Source organism: Falco peregrinus, chromosome 4, assembly GCF_023634155.1.
Source record: "Falco peregrinus isolate bFalPer1 chromosome 4, bFalPer1.pri, whole genome shotgun sequence".
Classification (NCBI taxonomy): domain Eukaryota; kingdom Metazoa; phylum Chordata; class Aves; order Falconiformes; family Falconidae; genus Falco; species Falco peregrinus.
In genome coordinates, this window is record NC_073724.1 from 55,361,537 (window position 1) to 55,382,401 (window position 20,865).

A 20,865-nucleotide genomic window follows, 5' to 3' on the forward strand; every position below is an offset into this window, starting at 1 on the left:
AGTTCAGCAAGAACCAGAACTAAGAGATGTTCAACAAAGCAAGGTATGCTCCAGAATGTGCTTCCTTTAGTGGATTTATCCAGCAATTCACTCCTCATACTCTCTTTTTTTTTTTTTTTTTCTCCTGTAGAAAGACCAGAGCAGTAGAAGTCTAAGGGACTAGTAGTAAGGAGTAGTAGTAACAGAAAGACATATCATTACGATTTTCAAGCCGTGTGCTATTTCGGTGACACACATAGCTCTGAAAGCACAGATTTCAGCATGCAGTCACTAGTGCTTGTTCGGTCTGCAAATGCTTAATGTGTAAAGACACACGTGGAAAATATAGACGAAGCAGACAACTGGTAAATTAGATGCAAGACGTGTCTGTTAACGTTTTTGACACATTTTTAAATTGCATTCCTGATCGGCTGCTGAACAGGTATTTACACCTGCTTGCTGGCAAAAAAAAACCAAACAAAAAAACAAAACCAAAAAAGTCTTTCATAGCAGTAAGCCTGCCAAGAGCGCACGACCCAGACCTACCGAGCAGACTGCCCCTCGGCCAGCGATGCAGGCCCCGCGGGGAGTGCGGGAGGGGGCAGCCCGAGGGTCCCGGCGCCCGCTGTCCCGGTGCCCGCTGTCCCGAGCGGGGGCGGCCCCGGCGGCAGCACCGCCCCGGTGCGGGCGGGGCGCGGCGGCGGGCGGGGCTGCGCGGGGAGCCCGCGGGCGGGAGGGTGCGAGCCGTGCCTCCGCATTCTTACTTTTTTATTTATTTTAAATTTATCTCCAACATCCGTTTATTCTCCCCCCGTGCCATCCCGATCGGAGGTCCTCTCACCCCGCCGGGAGGGGAGCAGAGGGAAGCGGGCGGGCAGGGCGAGCCCGCCGCCGCCGTCCCGCGGAAGGTAAGCGGCGCTGCCGGCGGGCAGCCCGGGGAGCCGCGGCCCCGCGGGCGCGGAGGGAGGGCGCGGGGGATCCGCGGTGTGTGTGTGTGTGTGTGTCGGGACGGCTTTCCCGGAGACTTGGGTGGCTTTTCCCCCTTGGGTTGCCCTAAATGATAGATGTAGGTGGGTTTTTCTTCCAGTTTTCTGTGCCAGCTCCCCCTTCCCCCATCCCCTCCCTCCAAATAAGTGTGAAAAAAAGTTTGTGAGGGAGAAATCCTCAGCTGAGATGGGCGGCAGAGGGTTTTGCTTGGTGTGATGTTTAAGGGCTTGGGAGACCCGGGGCGCTGGGTATCAGATGCTCCTTGTTCCCTCTGCTGCAGCCGTCCCGGCCGAGACTCCGAGAGGCGCTTCCCATCCCCGCAGCGCCGCGCAGGAGCGGGTCCGGCTCCGCGGTGGGCGCAGACACCTCGGTGCGAAAAATCCCTCCTCGCACATAGGAGGGGTTGCCTCAACTTTTTAAAATCCTAAATAAAAGCAGCTTTTATTTCAAAAGCGACGGCTTAGGGTTTTCTCGCACTTTCACCACGCCGTTAGAGTTTGCCCTCGAGGAAATGAACAGCACGGCTTTCCAAAGTGGCAGACTTCACATGCATTCTGCGCTTCTGTTATTCTCGTTTTCATGTCTGTCTTTTTCATGGATGTGAGTCCCTAAAAGTAAGGCTTTAGGTCTGAATGCAAAAGGTTCTCCCGCAGGCAGCAGGTTTTGGGGAGCTGGGAGATACCTAAACATCTGGACCATAGAGCCTCCTCTCGGTCTTCCAGCTCACTTCTGCAGACCTGCCTCTGGGTCTCCAGACATCTTGCAGTGTGACTAAGGACATGGAAAAAATAGTCCAGAACAGATGGGAAATTTGCCTTCAGTGTTGTGAAGCCCCATGCAGTCCCCTGCCTACCAACTGTGTCTGCAAGTTTTACTTTTTTATTTTATTATTTATTTATTATTTTAGGTAATACCACTGGTTTTTGGATGCTTCCTGTTAAAAAATAATTCAGTTTCTCATCTGGAAGACATGGTTTAATGTATGAAAATTTAAAAATATAGTATTCCTGCTATAATTCTGGCATCAGGCCAAAAAAATTGATTCCTCCTGCATAAAATTTCATCTGGGATTGTCTTTGAAATATTAGGAATTTTTTTAAATTTTAACTTTTCAGTAGAAAGCTGAGTTCATAAATTAAGGACTAATCACTATTTAAAAATTGATTTTAATATGAACTGAACAGCAGATTGATTAAGGCTCTGTGGATATGTAAATATAAGGGTTTTTTTATAGCTCCTATATATCACAAGAGAATAATGTAAGTACAATGTAAGAGAGTAATGTAAATTTTATAGCAATATGATTTTGAAGTTTTATTTATTTTATGCAATTTCATCAGCTATCAAATATTTAAAGCAAATTAAGCATCATCTTTGGCATGTTGCACAACTCTGCAAGGGAAGATGGTAAAGAATCTGCCAATTAGAAATAATGAATGAGTTCATTTAAGAAAAAAACCAAAACAATCTGAAACCCTTAAAGCTAATGTGTTCAGTAAGTTAGTACTAATTTGGGGGCAAAGTGAGAAAGAAAAAACAGCTTCAGTGGCGCAGGGTACTGCTCAAACTAATGTATGGTGGCAAGTGCAAAAAGAAGCCTTACACTCTCAGTATTAATGCCTGTGTTCCCAGAAGCTGATATAACATCTTTTGAAATCTATTTTTCCAACAGACTGCTTCAGAGAAAAGTGCAAGCAGTGATGGGTGTCTGTTTTGCTGTATCTTTAGCTTACTACTGTCAGAACCAGTTAACAGATGAAGCATTTAATAACTGGTGACGTCAAATGAACTTTTGGCCTGTTTCACCTGGCCATATGTTTTGTATCACTTTGGGTACGTTTTCCCTTCCATGTCAACTCAAACAAATTCAAGGAGACAAACTGGATGCTCATTGATTTGTTTTGAATGCAATTGTATGTTTTATTGGTTGGGGTTTTTTAACATTTTTTGAGAAGAAGAATTGGCAGAATGAGGTGGAATTCAGTTCCACAAGCTCCTGAGTTTGCTAGAAATTAGGAGGGTTCAGGATGTCCTGCTAGATCATGGAGACCTGGAGAGTGCAGTGTCACCTGTAAGACAGATTTGTCAGAGTTGCAGAGTAACCTCTATTAAACCAAGATAGCTGTCTGGAGGAAAAAAGTAATCAAGTGAACCTTCAAGCACACAAGCCCATCTTTGGCTGTTTTTCAGCAATAATGTTTATTATTCATTTAAATGATAACATCAGGTAAGAATGAGACACATTCTTCAAGGGATTTGTATGGGAGTTTAGAAGTTTTATTGAAATCTGAAAATGGCTTGTACTTCATCCAAAGGTGTAAAAAACTTAGCACTTTATACATGAACTGCTAATAAAAGTTACTCCCACACAGACTGGATCTTCAGATGTTTTCCTGTCTCTTCAGTTCACCTCAAACTTTTTCAAGCACATCTTTGTGCGTCCTTTTTGTCATCTTTTGATTGCAGGCAGCTGCATGGCTTGACCTTTGCAGTCCGCTTACAAGCTTTTAAAAGTGTATCTTACATTGGATTGCCAGGGACTGCTCCTCTTGCCTGGGCATGAAGGTATCAGTCACCTGCGCACCAGGGCAGAACTTGTCCTGCTGAAGTTGGCTGGGTGGCAGTTGGTGGAGAAGTGACCTGGGCTGTGCCTGCACACTTGGTGTCAGACTGCTCAGTTTTAGTCAGTTGAATCTCATCCAGGGAGTAAACATCATCTTATAAGCACTGTCAATATGAACTCTTAGTACATCTTTAAGAATGCATGATGTATGTGACTGTGTATAAAAGATCTACATTTTGTTATTTGTATTTTGAGCTTAATAGGGATACATAGGTAAAGTTATTCATATTTACTAAGGGGATTATAACCTTTGGCTTTGTTTCACATCAAGGCTGTGATTCTTTAACGATAATATTATTCAAACCCTTTGCCTGTGATTATTCTGGCAAAGTTAATTCCCATGTAGAAACATTTATGATGGCATACTATAATCTTTGCAACAGGTTATCTAGATGTAACCAGTTCAGCTGGGGAAAAAAAAAAAGCATCTGTAACTGAAATTAATCAGCATATATATCAGACTTCTGTCTCTTCAGATTTTGAAGCCAGATTCTGCAATATGCTTTGCAGAAGGGAGGAGCAGATAGGACTACCTTACTTGCATTCCGTCAATAAACAGTCACATGTAAACGGATTAGACAAAACTGCCTTTGAAGTGGTGGAAAAAGATTAGTTTGGTAGAAGCTAGGTGTAAGCAGACTTATTAAAAAAAAATCTAGAAATGATTACTTATTGAGTTTATTTCACTGTACATCTTGTTTTCCTGTGAGTTCTTCTTTCTGAAGCTTTCCGTCAGCACGATGCCATGATGCTTTTTGCCTACCAAAATAAGGTACAGCTATTTGCCTTTTCAGTCATGCAATTGGTGACTGAGGTATGCTCAGCATCATATTTTTTATTCGGTTGTTAGATTATTTGGGTTTTATTCCACTAAACTTTAACTCTGTTCCTTTAAAAACAGTTATGAGTAAATATAAAATATATTGACAGTTACTCCTAGTTAGTTTTCTTCTATAACCTGCAACCAGAATTGGAAAGGGGTTAATTTTTTTTCAAAATGGTAGAAAGAGGATTTCAAATGTTCTTTCTCTTAGATATGCTGCCCGAGACCCTTACCAATCTAAATTACCGTGTACCTCCCCCCTAAATGGGGAAAAAAACAGTAAGCATCAGCCTTTCAGATTGTCAATGACCAAACAGTTGAACATCTGCAAAGTGTACATAATTTACTCATCAGAAGAGAAAGTAAAGACAGACTGTATACATTAGAGCTCAAAATCACCACACTAATGAGATGTATTTAGCACAGTGAGTTTGTGAAAGTAAGGAAATAGTAACAAGAAATACTTACAAATGTTTACCATGACAAAAAGATATGATAAAGGAAAAAAACCCAAACAACCTCTGTCTTCAGTAAACTCTGAGCTCCCATTTTTCCAGTTGGTTAACACATCTTTTCCTACAAGTTCCAAAAAGAAGTGGTTAGGAGTAACACAGAGGATGCTCCATTTTAAAATGTGCATAATCATTCTAGGGATGCATGAGTCATGAAATAAAAGTTTTCATATTTTGTAGTTCAGCAGACTATGGGTTTCATGTATTTTGCACCAAGGAGTTGAAATTCCTACACATATATATCCATCTCTGTTTTTATTGAAATGTCTGTGCAGAATTTGCCTGCAACCATGAAAGCTGGCTAAGCGGTTACACATCCACATTAAGCACTCTGCTGTTGCTTCACAAAATATACACGGAGTCTATTCACTGTGTGCAGATACACAAATTCATGTCTGTGGTGAGAGATGTGAGGCTTTGGGTGTTTGGCTGCTTTATAAATAATGAAGGGGAACATCTGTCTGCTGGTAAATGTGGCAGCAGTGAAACTGGTATCACAGCCCTGCCAACCTTCGTAAGCATGAGGGCTTCAGGGTCGGTACTTGAAATTATTCTTTGTGGGTAAAGAAATACTTTCTCCTTCTAACATATCCATCATTTTAATTAAGGTCTAGCCAAGACTGAAGTTTTTGCTTTGTATGGATTGACTTAATGTGGAGGAAGATAGAGTTCTTCCTCTGGAAGCTACTGCAAGAATTATGTCTTACCATGGATTGTCTCACCTGAGGAACTTTGCTAGGAAGGTACAAATAACCTTCTCCATGCTAAACTGTGAACGAGGGAACAACTTTAGAACAGCCAAGGAAATTCAACAAACTGAATTTTCTGTTGAAAATCAGAGAGAAAACTGAAAAGACAGAAATATTTGTCACTGTTCGAAAAGGGAAGAACTGTTAGTAAATAGTGTACCTACTTTTTGGTCTTGGTATGGAAGGAGTTGTTTTGTTTTTTACCATTTGTTTTCTTCTGTGCTTTCAGAAAGACACCCACTGTCAGAGGAAACAACAGTAGCTGCCCGTTGATGAAAGGACTGCCCATTTGCTCTGAAGGAAGACACCATGCTGAAGCACATTTTTAAGATGCCTTTCATTCTGAGCCTCAAAAAAGATCATCTAATATGATCCTGAGTTTAAATTGCAAAGATGAATTTGAGGTGATTGTTTACTTGCTTCTGCTGCCTTGGAGTTAGCTGCAGAGTGAGCACTGGAAAGGCACAGTGCAAGAAAATATTCCTGTGCTGCAATACAGTATTTCGTACCTGCATAACCATTTAAGAGGTATCAGCTGAGTGAAGATCACAAGGCTGCTGAGATGATTTGACCTGTGATGGAGGGACGCCTCTGGTAAACTACTGGAGAACATCAGCACAGGGCACCTGGTGTCTCTGCCCTCACTGATCCATGTCAAAGTCCAAAATGAACCGCACTTGGACATACAACCTGAGCTTTGGTGCACCTACAGATCCTGTTGAGCCAAGGGCTGGACTCGCACGAAGTGGGTACACAGTAGTGGCTGTTTTTCTTGGATTTATCTTGTTTTTTGGTTTCATGAATAACTTGATTGTCCTCATCCTCTTCTGCAAGTTTAAAACTCTCCGTAACCCGGTCAACATGCTCCTCCTGAACATCAGTATCAGTGACATGTTAGTGTGCATCTCAGGCACTACCCTCAGTTTTGCATCTAACATCCATGGCAAATGGATCGGAGGGGAGCATGGTTGTAGGTGGTATGGCTTTGTCAACTCCTGCTTTGGTAAGAGTTCAGAGATAATTCTCTTATCTTACTCTTTTGAACACTGGCGTGTGAAGCAACTTGGATCAGTGAGCTCATTGCTGCTCTATAGCAAACGGATGCTTTGATTACCTTGTTACGGTCAAAGACAAGTGAAATATCTCATTTAAAATGTTTCAACAGAAAATTTTGTGGAAGAGTAGCACAGATCTGATAAGTGTTTCTTAACATACCCATTTTTTTGAAATTGCTTGTTTTTAAAAGCTAAAAATGGCATCTAGAAAGAGGCAAGCCACTGGAAGGAGCTTGCCTGTTATGAACATATATAATACTGCCCTCTTTTTCAGGAAAATCTGTGCCAACGCTGAGCTACAGGCCCTGTAGTGCTGCTTCTGCCTTGAACAGAGCCTCTTGAATGTACTCCATTTACCATTTGTAATTATCTATCAATCTATAATATGAATTCTCTCATGTCCCAAATAATGACAGTTTTCATCATTAGATTCTTTCTGTTCTCCCCCCAAGCAAAATCTTTAGTCTAAAATTACATGTTTGCAGATTCAATAGTGAATTAAGTCATAGGACTTAGTTGGAAATATTCAGTGTGCATAAGCCGTGATAAAGAAGTGTTCAGTGTTCTTCTGTCCAAACAAAACTTATCCTGCATCAGGCTTTTGAACTGCTAGATTTGAGTGTTTTAACTGAAAATTATTTTAATTATAAAAAAAAAGATAAAGGAAAAAGCACAGTCAGAGGGCAACCTTCATCCCTCCAAGGTAACCCATTGTTTTAAGAATTACATTACCAAGCACTGACCCTTTCTGCACTTATTACTACATTCAAATAAAGGTCCACTAAAGCATAAACCAGCCTGTGGGTGCACATCTAGATGTGATCCTTATTTCATCCAGACTGGGGGACCTGGCTCGCTCCCTCTTGCTGTATGTCCTTGCTTTGGTGCCTCGAGGCCACCAGGCCAGGACAGAGTGCATCGCTGGCTGTTCTCCCACGCTGGAATTGTGGTGTGTCTTGTGCAGGCACTTTGGCCCAAGAAGTGCTCCCACAGCTCTTGGTGTAGAGTCGGGCTGCAGATCCAAATCCACATTTTCTGCCTGAATTATAAGCTCTTGATGTTTGCAGTGATGTAGCTGTTGGTACCCTTCCCTTCCTTAGATGTGTGCTCCACTGATGACAGTTAGCGCAGCCTGGTACCTTCCCCCGGGGAACTGCTGCTTTGCCCCAGGGGAGCTCTCAGGAGTTAGCAGTGTTCTACAATATGAAAGCACTCACTTCGGCCACCCCAAAAGAGACCCCATTATCAACAATATATTGGCTGGTTTTGGCTTGGTTTGTGCAGAGCACAATGATGTGCCTTCTCCCACGGTTCATTTCTATTTTTGTGAATTTCATGAATTTGAATACTTCAGTAACTAGTCTTCTCAGGGAGAAACAGGTTAAGACTGCTTTTTCTCCATCCTTTGATTTAGCTTCCTTTTTGTTATTTAGGGCTGGGCTGGGCTAATAACATTTTAAGGGACGAGAAAAAAAAGTATATGTTTAAGGGATTAGAACAAAACTATGTTGAAGGTGCCCTTTGAGCCCGCTGGCTTCTGTCAGATACGGTAACTGGAATTAAACCAGTAAACAGGTAAGTTTCTCCTGGGGTGACTTGCTTATGGAATAATTCTCCTAAGTCAGATCTTTTGTCTACATTAGACGGATTGTGGGAGTGCAGATTTCTGTGCTATAATGATACCTGTGTTCATGTGAGAGTTTCTGCTATCATCATAAAATTGATTAGATCATTAAGGAACAAGCAAGCAAACAAAACCACAAAACCCAGAAAGCCAAAGGTGACCTCAGCTCCTCTGAGTGGTGGTGGTGCTGTCAGCAGTGTTCTGGGCAGCTGAGGCAGCCTAAATGCAGGTAGTTATTGAACCGTGCCCATGGAAAATTCTCATTATAGTGTTAAAAAAATTATTTCTCAATTTTTTTCTTGAAGTCTTGCAACATTCAGAACATTTTTTCTTTCACTAGTGTGTATAAAGGGCATGCTGAAGAAGTTTGCTTGCAGTTGTAATTAAAAAATGTTTAGTGGAAAATGACATAAGTAAAAGCAAATAAGAGTAGCAGGTTGCCTAACATTTCTATGTCTCTGTGGACAGATTATATCTGCTGATCAATACCATTATTAATCAGGTTGAATTTTTGTACTCCAAAGTGTGCTAAAAAAGAGCTACTGTAGGTGTGTAGTGTGTTGATGGCTTCTCCAGGTCTTCATAGCACTTGAAAACAAAATGCTCAGGTATACAAATTGGTGGTTTTGCATTTAGCGTGTGCTGTAAACATCACAGACTCAACAAGGCTCCGTTGAGTAGAATGGTTTATTCTTTTTTTTACGGCGACTGGAAAGTGACATGAGAGAGTTGTGAGCTTTTTTTTTGAGACTTGCAGGTATTCTTGCTAAAAGAAAAAGCAAATAGCATCTCATTCATTGTAGGATTACTTGTTTTCTGTGAACTTTGGAAAAATTGTATAGAACTTATCAAAGTGATTCAGAAACTCAAGAGGCAGAAAATCAAGTATATTCTGTGTCACAAGCAGGTATCTTAAGACCTCACTGATCTGTGCAGTGTATTTACTGAGGATAAGGAAGCTTTTTGTCAACAAGAGGAGTGTTTGACACCTGAGCAGTCCAATTTGGGTTATAGCCTTTGGCCTGTTCACAGTGACTACCTTGTGAGTGGCACAGCTGACTAGCTTTACAAACATAAGAGCAAAAGCTTCAAAGACTACAAAATACTGTATGAGACTGTGGTATCAAAGGAGCATGTAAGAACACAAAAATGGCAAAACTGTATAGGCTGGGAGGAGAACATTTATTTGTGTTATTTAAACTTTCTTAGCTGTTCTTAAAACAAATATATATACTTTCTATTTGCTAAAAATTAGCTTACTCTCCTTTGTGCCTTATGTCTGATTTTGGCCCGTCAAGGCTAAGAGGGATGGTCCTAATAGTAGGAAAGGTAATTAAGAAGAACTGAAGTTCAACATCAAGCTTTGTAAGAATAAACATTTCAATATTCTTTTCCTTTTTTTCTCATGGGGTAGATCCTATCCTACTTGGATAAACATCAGTATAGGCCAGGATTTCAGATGATGTTACGGTAAGTTCACTGGCTGCAGTAGAACTGCACTCTCATGTACCAAGTGGAAGTATGTACCTTTTTTTTTTAACTGCAGTGTTTTCCTAAATCATGAAGAAATTGTGAGTGTGCAACTAAAGTTCATAATTTGGTGAGTATTTGGTGATGTGTAAAACACACCTAGGCCAACTGTTTAACCAACATGTAAACTGGTTACCAACAGGTAAACTGTTAAAATATTTTTAAATACAAGTAATTTCTAAAAGGCTTCTGAGAAGCACTGTATCTTCATGGGTTTAGTAGTTATTTTTTCCCCTCCCACTTTGTTTTGTGATGCTATGAGAGCCTCTTTCCTCCTGTTTAAAACCAAATTGAGCATGAAGGTATTATCCCCCAGGTCTGTGACCTGGATGAAACCTGAGCCAGTGAAAGTAGGAAGCTGAGATTTGTTTCAAATGGAAATGCATGATAAGACATCACTTTTTTTTTTTTTTTTTTTTTTTAATCTAAAGTGTCTTACCTTTTTTAAAATCACATAACTGTTACCCTGGGAGGTGATCTGGAAAGCAGATCTGATTCTCCTCCCAGCAATATCAACAGGGCAATGTACGTTCATGGTGCTTTCTGTGGAATTGAGCTATAAGTTCTTTACTGGGCAATCCATTGCCTACCCCAGGCACTTAAAAACCATGATCCAATAACCAGCACCAGGGGGTTGCTATGGGCACAGTGGAAAAAAATATGGACAATGTATGGGTGGAAAAAAATATGGGCAAAGTATAGGTGTTCATTTTATTTGCTGCTTTCCACATGTCTGCTTTGTGGTTTCAAACCACTTGCAGAAAGCACAAGTTTCAGAAGCTAATGGGAAGTACAGATGCTGATCAAGAAACAGGTAATAGGGATTTTAAGGAGAACATTAGATACCATGAGACCTGCTATGGAAGCATTAAAGCTGTTTGGTCTTGAGCTGGGGGGGCATTAGGGATGGAGCTAAGAGGAGGAACAGCATGGGCTGTTCCCAGCGTAAATGATTTTACCCTGATGCTTGTGCATGTTTGCAGCTCTGTCAAGTAGGTCACTGCAGTGGAAAGTGCACATGTCACTGAGCTGGGGAATGGATGGATTTGCTAAATTTGCTCCCATTACCCACTACTTAGCCATGGTTTGACAGGCTCATGGTTATACTTTTAAGCAAACATGGAAAGGGACACAGGGACAGGACACATTTTCCCTGCTGAACTCTGAATAAACTTTGCAAGCAAGCTGAAACACAAACTGATAAATATATCATGAAATGATTAAGCATTAGATTTTAATTTAGGAGAAAATACATTATTTACTAACACACTCCCATAGAGATCATATATACGCAAAGAGATACGCTATCCTAAGGTGAAGTTCGTTATGCAGCTTTGGCTATCTCACACATAATGTCTCCAGTGCCTTATTAAATACTTCAAATCTCTGATGAGATGAAAACTTTCAGAAACATTTCATCTTTTCCCAAGATACTTGAACTAATGTAGACTTCCCAGACATGTAGGACAGGAAGAATTTGGGCTCAGATGACTTCTGGAGTTCATTTTCAGAATTGCTACTTTATGCTATGCCACATCAGGATTAAATATTAAATAGATTAATACATATGGGAAAGACAAAGTTTTCTTTAGCTCAGGAAATCCAATACTAGATTCTAATGCTGGAAAAGTTTCAAGGCACATCACTAGCAAGGATATTTTTGTGATTGTTGAATTCTTAGCTCATGTTTTCAGATGTCTGCAGTTGTTTTCTGTTCCTCAACCTTCACAGTAGTTAAAATTACCTGGCAGTTTGCCCAAGAGGTTGATTCCAATATTTCATTGTAAAAATAAATTAAATCAGATTAGTGTTATGTAAGTGAATATCACTATTCTGGAGGACACAGAGATTTCTATGCCATGTGAAAGCTGTGCGATTCAAGGCATGCTTTCCTGCACAGCATCCTGGCTGTCCTGGATGCAGGAGAGGGCTACGATCTGAAACCTCTTCTAACTGAAGTAAAGCATGTATATGTGTCTTAATGTCTGTTGATGAACCAAGGTCCTATCTAAACGAGGACTTTAAAACTAATCTTTTTAGAAACCCCATGGAATGCAACTATATGGGTAGGTGATCTTTTTGGTCACATTAAAGCAGTTTTTGATTTATTCCCTTGGAAACTGCCAGAGAACACACTGAATAAGGCATGGAGCTGTTCATGATTTTGTGACCTTAAGCTGCCTTGTGACTTTAAACAAATGATTCTCTTCTTGATCTTTTACCTCGATTTTATGTGCTGTGGCTTAGACTCACTGCACTAAACTAAGGTACCTAAATTTAGAGTACAGACTTCTAATGTACTGGAAACACACTGTTTATGAAGATGCAGTTGAGACCTCAGGTGAAATGAATGGCTGTTCTGTGAGAAGGCACTTGTATTTCTGGGAGTAAAGACATCATCCCCCTTGGCTCGATCCTGCAAAAACTCAAGCCTGAAGTTTTCTGAGCTCTGATACAGCAAGTACTCACCTCCCACTGCAAAACCACTCTTAGCAGCTTCTCACCTGCCCGCTGAACATGGGTAGCTCCTTTTCCAGTGGACTTCGGATGGGCTTAAAAGCATTGTATTTATTTTAATACAATGCCATAACCCATGTTTTGTCCTTAATTTACCCCCTTAATATCAAGCACCTGGTATGCGTTAGAATGGTTAGTAAATGGAAACACAAAAGTACTCATTCAGGAGATATGTAATCTGAATTCCTCTTTGGCAACCCCTCTCTAGGGAAGCTGCAGTTAACCTGCTATTCTTTTCATTTAAATAATTAATCAGTGGGGCAGTGGTGTATTATTAAATACATTTCTGAGGGCCATATTTACATGGGAAAACGAAATGCTGAACGCCTTAGAGACAGATGGGAATCATCTGACTAAAACCAGACTTTTTCCAGTCCCCCAGGCTTCTTTTATAATCAATAGAAAAACAAATTTGTACTGCCAGCATGCAAATTTTCTGACGTATTTGAGATGTTCTCTTCAGGGTGATATGAGCTGTGCTCTACAAGCACCAGTTTATCTCCATCGGCTATGAAAGGAGCCCAGGCTCAGGGGTAGATATTTGCTCTGTTCCTCTGGAGTCAGGAGGTGACCCTCACAAATGGGTGCTTATTGCTTCTTTTGTCTTTCTGTCATTTTCTTGCTTTTGCTTATAATTCTCTCCCCACTTCAGTGTCCTTTTCCGGAGTGTTTGGTTTATTTCTTAGTTTATTTCTAGTTCCTATAGGCATTAAACACTGTGCAATGTTGAAATCACTTGGAATAGTTGTCCAAGAGTGAGTATATGGAAGACATCTTTTGTGTTTCCATGAAGAGGTGCCCAAGTCCTCTTTCAGAGCTTAGGATCCCACATTCATCATGTAGGGAAAACGCTGTCTGCTCCTCATACAGATAACTTGTAGAGCACAAGTATTGGGCTTCTGTGTTCAAGAGCTTGAAGCAGGAAGTCAGCATGGGCAAAAGTTTTGGAAAACCTGACAAAGAGGGAATCACGCCATATAGAGACAGTGGAAATGGAAGACCTAATGTCATACTTTGAGAGACCTCACTCTGGCAGGTGCTTTAACACCAGTTTAGGGTAACAGAAGGTTTTGCCTGCATTACAACAGAGCATCACCTAAGGTATCACCGTTTGCCTGTGTTTTTGAGTCATTACAGGCTATGGGCGTCAATGCTAACACTATTAGGTTGGACCTTGTGGTGTGCAGTCACTGTCTGTATTAGCAGGCATGGTTACTTCTCTTCCCTGGTCGAGGCAGCCCCAGATGAGCCCCATCTCCATGACACACCGCAGTGGGCCTGTGGGGTGCACTGCTCCCTAACACCCACTTTCCTCATCCTCGCCCCTCACAGCTTCCAGCACAGCTGAAATGTAAGCATGTGGCTCAAACAGGAGCTGGAGTGTGCTCTGAACAGGTCATTTACCCCCAGGTGCCCTCAGCTTGCCCATGCAGCCATGTGTAGGTTGAGTCATCATTTTTCCCTTGGCCGCCACCCTTAATGTGTTATGCTGTGTTTTGTTGTGTGATAACCCAGAGTCTATTTTCCTAATGCCTGACCAAAAGAAAAGAGCAAAAAGCATGCAGAGGTACCAACAGCGAAGGGTGGACAGCAACTTGTGAGAGTGTCCCTGGAAAGAGGAACAGGACAGAATGCTGTTCTTGTCAAGGAAATCAGTAACTTCTTTGCCACTTTTTGTGCATAGTTGTCAGCTGTCCATGTAGAAAAATGCTCTGCCCATGCCCAAAGTCTGTTTCTGTGCGTGTGCAAGTGACCAAGTGACTACAAATTTCTGCCGGTGTTGGACCCTTCCTTACTGAGCAGCCATGCTCACTGTTTGGTTGTGTACCTTTGGTTTTGGAACATTCCTTTACGTTATGGCCACATGTTGCAGAGCCCTAAGGACTTTATGCAAGGAAGTACACAAATAGCATCACTTTATATAGAGACCTGGAATAAGAGCTTTAAGGCAAAGACCACATCAGATTTCCTGCAAAATTTTCCTGATGGTGGATGAGTCTAAAAGGTCATGGCTGTAAGCTGTGTTGGAGATGATGGAACTGCATTTCTGTCAGAGTTAAGTTTAATCATTTGCAGGCCCTTTTCCCTAATCCTGCATCGTGATATTATCCCAGGCAACACTATGCTTGATGTCAGTTTTCTATTACTTTAGGAAAAAGCAGAAACCAGCTGTGCTGGTAGTCAGGCCACACACTGAAGAAATGTGTTATTAAAATGTAGCTGGGTTTCTGGTCCCTCGGTGGGTAAAATTAAATAAAATAGAGCACAGTAAATAAGCAATGTTCAATCAAAGAAAGTATATTAAAGAGCGATGGACTTTGCTTGTGAAAGGCTATTAGATTATTTTCTATTTAACTACGTGTTTAACAGTCTCTAGTATCTCTTAATATTATCTGCGTGTTCCCACACCTGAACAGAATTCATAATCTTTTGAAAACGCTTAAACTTCTCGTGTAGTCCCAGAAGTATACTAGAGAGAGGATATTACCTCTGGCTATTTAAATCCAAGTTTTATATTTAGTGGCTCTCTCTTAACTGATGACGTTCATTTTCTATGTCCATTTCTTTTTAGGAAGCATTTAAGCAGAACGCTACATCTTCCAGTTTAGTAAGCAAATGAATACTTACAGGCTTTTCAGTGATAAAAGGGATACAGGACCATTGGCATAGTTCCAGATAATGACATAATAACAGGTAATAACGATCAACTTCATTTTGCTTCCTTTTTCACAGCTGTGGCCAATACTTCACTCCTAAAGTAATCACTAGGAGGTTTTAGTTTGAGGTGGGTTTTTTTTCCTGTTAGTGTGTTTGCCACTTTTCTGATCAGCAAAGTCTATTAAGATGAGAAAATAATTTGCAGTCGTTTGTTAGAAGAGTGTGCTGACATGGAAAAGTAAGCTTCTTTGAAAGCTGGAGCCATCCTGTTTACATCTATATTTTTCTAGGTATCAACACTAGCTGAGAAACTGTTTCTGAAACTAGAAATTCAGTAAATGTCTATTAAGTTAATAAACTACAGCCTCTATTGATGTGCAGACCATTGCTTCTGTTGATTTCACAACTAACGATTCACTGCTCAAATAATCCAAATGCCTCCTATTATTGCAAGGTTTGTGGGTTTGGTTTTGTTGCGGTTTCTTTGTTTTGTTTTTTAATACTAAGCCAAAATGACCTCTGGCTGCTGTAAGTTTTTCCACAGTGGTTAGAGGCAGGGGGAACATTTGATACCTGCAGAGAGAGAATAGAAGGGAGCCCCACTTCAGGTAGCCACTTCTCCCCCTGGGATCCCACCATTACTGTTCTGTGATGTGGCCTTGTACTTTGACTCCCAGGTGGCTGGGACCTCGTTGCCCCTCTCTCCCCCCATGCTGTGCTGGCCCAGCACGGATCAGGGGAGGCAGATAAACGACGGGTCACCCCATGCAAGGATGAAGCCTTGGGTTCCCTGGGGCTGCTCAACTCCCCTCTCACCCCTCAGTGGTCCAGGTGGCAATGCTTCTCCTCAAGGTCATGCGGGCACCAGCTTTAAAACTGCTGTGTTATAACGGTGCCAGACTTCTCGTGCTTCAGCTGAGGGTTTCTCATGCCAGCTGTCAGCATCAGGCTCAATTGCTCTGGGCAATTTCAGCCAGCAAGTCTTTCCAAATTGTGGTAAAGTTGTGTTACTTCACCTGTTTGCAGTTTCTTAAACCTGTTTCACAGACAGATGCCAATATGTTGGAAGTACAATCTCATCCTGTGGCCAGAAACAAACTCCTACTGTTTCTTATGAAAGCATAGCAGCCAAAATGCAGAAGGCTAGTGAGTCACTGGGGTAAGCTGTACATCTTTACATATATTTTTCAGTGTAATATATAATATTTTCAGTCTAATAAATAAATATATTTATTAGAAGCAGACATTCACTACGTGCTAATTTTCTAGTGCTGTTTTTCAGTTGTATTTTCCATTCTGTTTCTTTCTCCCCGCATTGTTCTATTGTATCTATTGGTTTCAATAATGCAATCCAGAGCAAAAATAGTAGATAACTGTGGGAAGAAGGGATCAAAGTAAACAGGTTTCAAGTGAGTCAATAGATGGAAACTGGTTTATGCTGAATTATTTTTGTAGAGATTTATAACGATAAAAGTTTGTTCAGGACCAAACAACCATCAGAAAAAAAAAAGGTAGAAAAAAGCAGACTTGATTGTGAAAATGTTTCATAAGGAATAGTTGGATCATCTTTAAAAATCAAAAGCAATGTAAAACTTTGCTTAGATTTGGACCCTTAAAAATTTTTAAGATTCAAGACCATTAGTTAATTCAGAATGTGGCATTTTATTGCTTGAATCTAGGTGTTGCCCGAGTGTAGTACAGAACTCTGAGATAGTACTGAAATAGCACACTAATCTGGCAAGATTTGCTTTGAGCTAAGAAATGGTACGAATTTTACAAAATCATACATAATCCCCTTTAACTTTTCATTACAAAAAAATGAGAACACACAATGGTTGAATGCAGTTGGGTCTGCATTAGACTTAATTCTTACATGCATATGCACGCTGAAGCATCATTTTTTGCCAAATTTACAGTTGGTGGGTAATTTCTGTTCCGCATTCAAGCTGTTTATAAAGTTACCGGGGGACCTTTTTACACTGACACATTTAATCACCCTAATGAAATTATGCAAGCTGTTAGCACACGGCGCAGCAGGCAGCACAAGGCAGAGTATCCTAGAGCAGGGATCTCGTGGGGTGGTCGGGAGCACTGCCTTCCCCTCTGCCACATGGGAGGCTGATGGCCATCAGCATGAGTTAATTAGAAACAGTTCTAGGGTAGGAAGTAATATCGTAGGGATGAGGAGTTACAAATTCATCAAATGAAAGGGTGGAGTATCTACATGGTATTTGGATGCGTATGATGGTGTTCCATACGCTGACTATGACACACAAAGCAGCTCTTCTCCATGCAGTCTTTTAACAAATCCCAGCAGTTTGCCCTAATTTATCCACATGGCCAAATTTTGTTCTGGTTTTGGTCTGCTCAGTTTTCAGAGAAAGAGTGTGTGGCAGCAAAAAGGGCCAAGGTCCAGTAAAGGCGGTGTGAGGATGTTGAGGATTGTTCTACTGTATATACTTCTTAAAACTGAAAGCGTATTCTTATTTAATATCCTTGTGAGAGGGAAAGACTGCATCAGAGGAGTAAGATAAAAGGCTGCTAGATAAATATGCCAGTCAGGATTTAAATGGTCTTTTTCTAATGGGTAGAAAGCAGGTTATGAAGCAAGACAAAGCCATAGTTTAATATTCTTTGTGAGAACAGCAATACCCATTCCACCTTATGGTTTGCTCCATGTAACAGCTTTTCTCTTGTGGTCAGTGCATCAAGGGGTGTTTAACAAGGAATTTGAGGATGAGAATAAGTAGGAAGTTTACAAGTGTTAATATATTTTTTGGAGTTGGGGGCACTCAGACCATTGGGAAAGAAATATTAATAGCAGATACAAGCAGGTAATGGCCTCTTACTGTGCGGTAATTGTTTCTTCTTGTCATTTCAGTAACTAAATAATAGTTGCACCTTGCAAAGGGTTGTGTATATACATACTAAGTATTTGCCATTCAAAAATGTGCTGCCCAGCTATGCTTCCAGAACACTAAACTTAAAGTTAGGATAACTTTCAGCATCTAATGATATTTTCCCAGTATATAGTCCCAGTAGCCTGTGATTTGTGGTGTAGGGACTTCATCCCTGAAGTAGTACTTTTGAGTCTGATGGGTCTCCCTGCATTTTTCTCCCAGGCCGCTTGCTTTCAAGAACCCAGCAAAATTTTTGTATGCATAATATAATATGTCAAAGAATTCCACTTACTAACCATGTACTATGCAAAGAAAAGAACCTTCTCCTGTTCCTTAATTCTGAGTCTGCAACATGATGATCTTGTTTGAACACCCAATTCTTGTATTATGAGAAACACTAAATAATCTTCCCCCATCTACCTTTTCACATTTTCTCTTCTTTTCTCTGTTTTCCTTTTCTAATAAGCCCTGGTGTTTGCTTTTCTAAATGCTGCTTTGAGCACTGCTGCTTAGTGAAGTGGTTTGCATAAAGCTATCTATCAAAACTCTCTTTGCAGAGCAGTAAATCAGTCAGAAACAATCACTGTGTATTTAAAGCTAGGACTGTTTTCCTCCACATATGGCAATTTACATCAGTATTGCATTTCGTCTGCTCAGTGACTCAGTTTCATGTGGTTGTTCTGCAGTACTTCGCAGTCAGCTTTTGTTGATTTTGAGTTATTCAGTGCCGTATAATCAGCAAACTTCACTCTTTACCATCTTTTCCAGATCATTTATTAATGTGATGGATAACCCAGGGCCTAGCACAGATCCATAGGGGGCTTTGCTGGCCAGAGTTTCCACTGAGAAAACTAATTATTTTCTCCTTTATTTCCTGCCTCTGATCAATTATTTTTCCACGTGAAGATTTCTGTTATTGCAGGGTGGCTTAGTATCCTCAACAGCCTTTGGGCTAGTCAGAGTTGTTTGGAAATCCAAGTAGGCTTTATTGAATGTATCAACCCTGTCTGCACAGCACTGCCAAGGACCTGTAATGAATTAGTAAGGCATGGCTTCCCTCCAAGCCACGCTGGCTTGTCCCAGTATGTCATACCTCCTTATACATCTGCTGCTATATTCTCTAGTGCAATTTCCACCAATCTACCCAGGGTTGCAGACTAGACTCATCAGTTGGGTGAAATTTACTGCAAAGGATTTCTGTCTGCATCAGTTACAAATCATCTCTTAATGGATGTATCAAAAGATCTCCTCTTCTGAGGTCCTTCTGAGGGGTTAAGGAATGGACAATACTGCTTTTCCTCCCTGCACATCCTTTAGCCAACAAAGTGATCTCGGATGGAGATAGGAGCAGCCTTCTCTAGTTTTTCATCCCGTCTCCATAGCACTTCAGGTTGTTGGGCTGTAAAACTGCACAAGAAATTCTTGGCCCAAGGGCAGTGTGAAGGCTGGTCAGCGTATTTTGACCCTACATTTATATTATCAGATATGACTAGTTATTTACCGGTTAATAGCTAGTTATTATAAAAAACCAAATTTGACCACTAGATTTTATGACAGAAACTTGACTGAGAACAGTAATTATTTGTAGTATTCCCTCTCTAGGAATGGTAACTGCTGAAGAACACAGATTATAAAATAATTTTCAAAACTTTAGAAATATACCGTTATTATTAAAATGAGCAGTTGCATTCAGTGAAAAAGCAGAGGCTCATAGGAAGGACATTAGCTAGGTGTGCTCCGGTGGAAACGTGGCTCCCTGACTGGTAGATGATAATACTCTGTAATTTCACCTCTTGGCTTACTTGGTGCTATATCCCATATGTAGAAAACCCCTGAGATTACATGCTATGTGTTACATCTGTGCAGATGCTCAATTTGAAGGCAGGTCCTGGGGATCCTTTTGTTTGGAAAGCAAAGGAGTAGTCCTGGCAGGAGATGGGGGGTCCTTCAGAACAGTGTGGGCATGGACATAGGGATGCTGCAGTGAACCTGACTGCCTTGAGAGCATCCTCCTACTGCGCCAGCCCTGTACACCCATTCCTACTTTCCACATGTGCACAAGCCCCAAAGATTTCTCTCGAGATGTTGCTGTACAGGAGCTCCATCTAGTGCTGACATTATTTCTTATTTTGATTTCCTAAGGCAACTGGATTAATACATTGATATGGAAGCAGCCAGTTTAGAAGGCTGAATTTGCAAGTGCTATCCTGCTTTCCAGAATGCAAAGGGATCCTGCATAACATATGGAAAGTGGGACTGAAATTAATATTCGTTGGGGTTTTTTTTTGGTTTTTGTTTTATTTTGTTTTGTTTTTTGTACTGTGCTGTTATCACTGAGATCCAAAAGGGAATTCTTTGCTATGTTTATGCCACTAGGAGTAGTTGTTAGTTGGTTGATGGATAGGCATATTAATAACATAGCAGAAAAGCATAGTACTACTACTAAGTGATGCACATCAAATCACAAGATACAGCTAAGAAATAAGGTCACCCTTAAAGCACAACAAATACACATTTAAAAATTCAGCAAGGGGGGAAAAAAAGAAAAAACCAGAGTTCCTTACTATTAAAGGTAATACGTACTGTCTGTATTGAAGGTATCACCAAACACGAAAGGAAGAGTATGTCATACGAAGGAGGAAACAGAGAAATCACTGTTGGGAAAAGAGCAGGGAAGATTTACTGAACAGGACCTGGAATGTTTGCTGTCAGATTTGTCCCAGCAGGCTTAGTTCCAACAGTGATTTCACAGTGATTTCTTTCAAGCACAGAGTTAAACTGTGACTCTCATTAGAATTAAGCAGGAAGAGAATTTTTCTGGGAAAGGAATGACTGCCTGCTCAAACGGACTCCTGACTACAAGTTATCTAAGCAAAAGAATACAAATAATTGCAGGCATTAGCTAAGT

The 20,865-nt window shown here is 40.8% G+C and overlaps 1 protein-coding gene across 1 annotated transcript in view; it reads left to right on the forward strand.

Moving 5' to 3' along the window:
- Positions 1-716: 716 nt before the first annotated feature.
- LOC101910783 (pinopsin-like) overlaps positions 717-20,865 on the forward strand; it is a 92,487-nt gene continuing 72,338 nt past the window's right edge. Inside the window, exons 1-2 of the mRNA XM_055802962.1 lie at positions 717-887; positions 5,903-6,676. Coding sequence (XP_055658937.1) covers positions 6,325-6,676 — 352 coding nt within the window. The 5' untranslated portion in view covers positions 717-887; positions 5,903-6,324. The remainder of the gene's footprint in view (positions 888-5,902; positions 6,677-20,865) is intronic.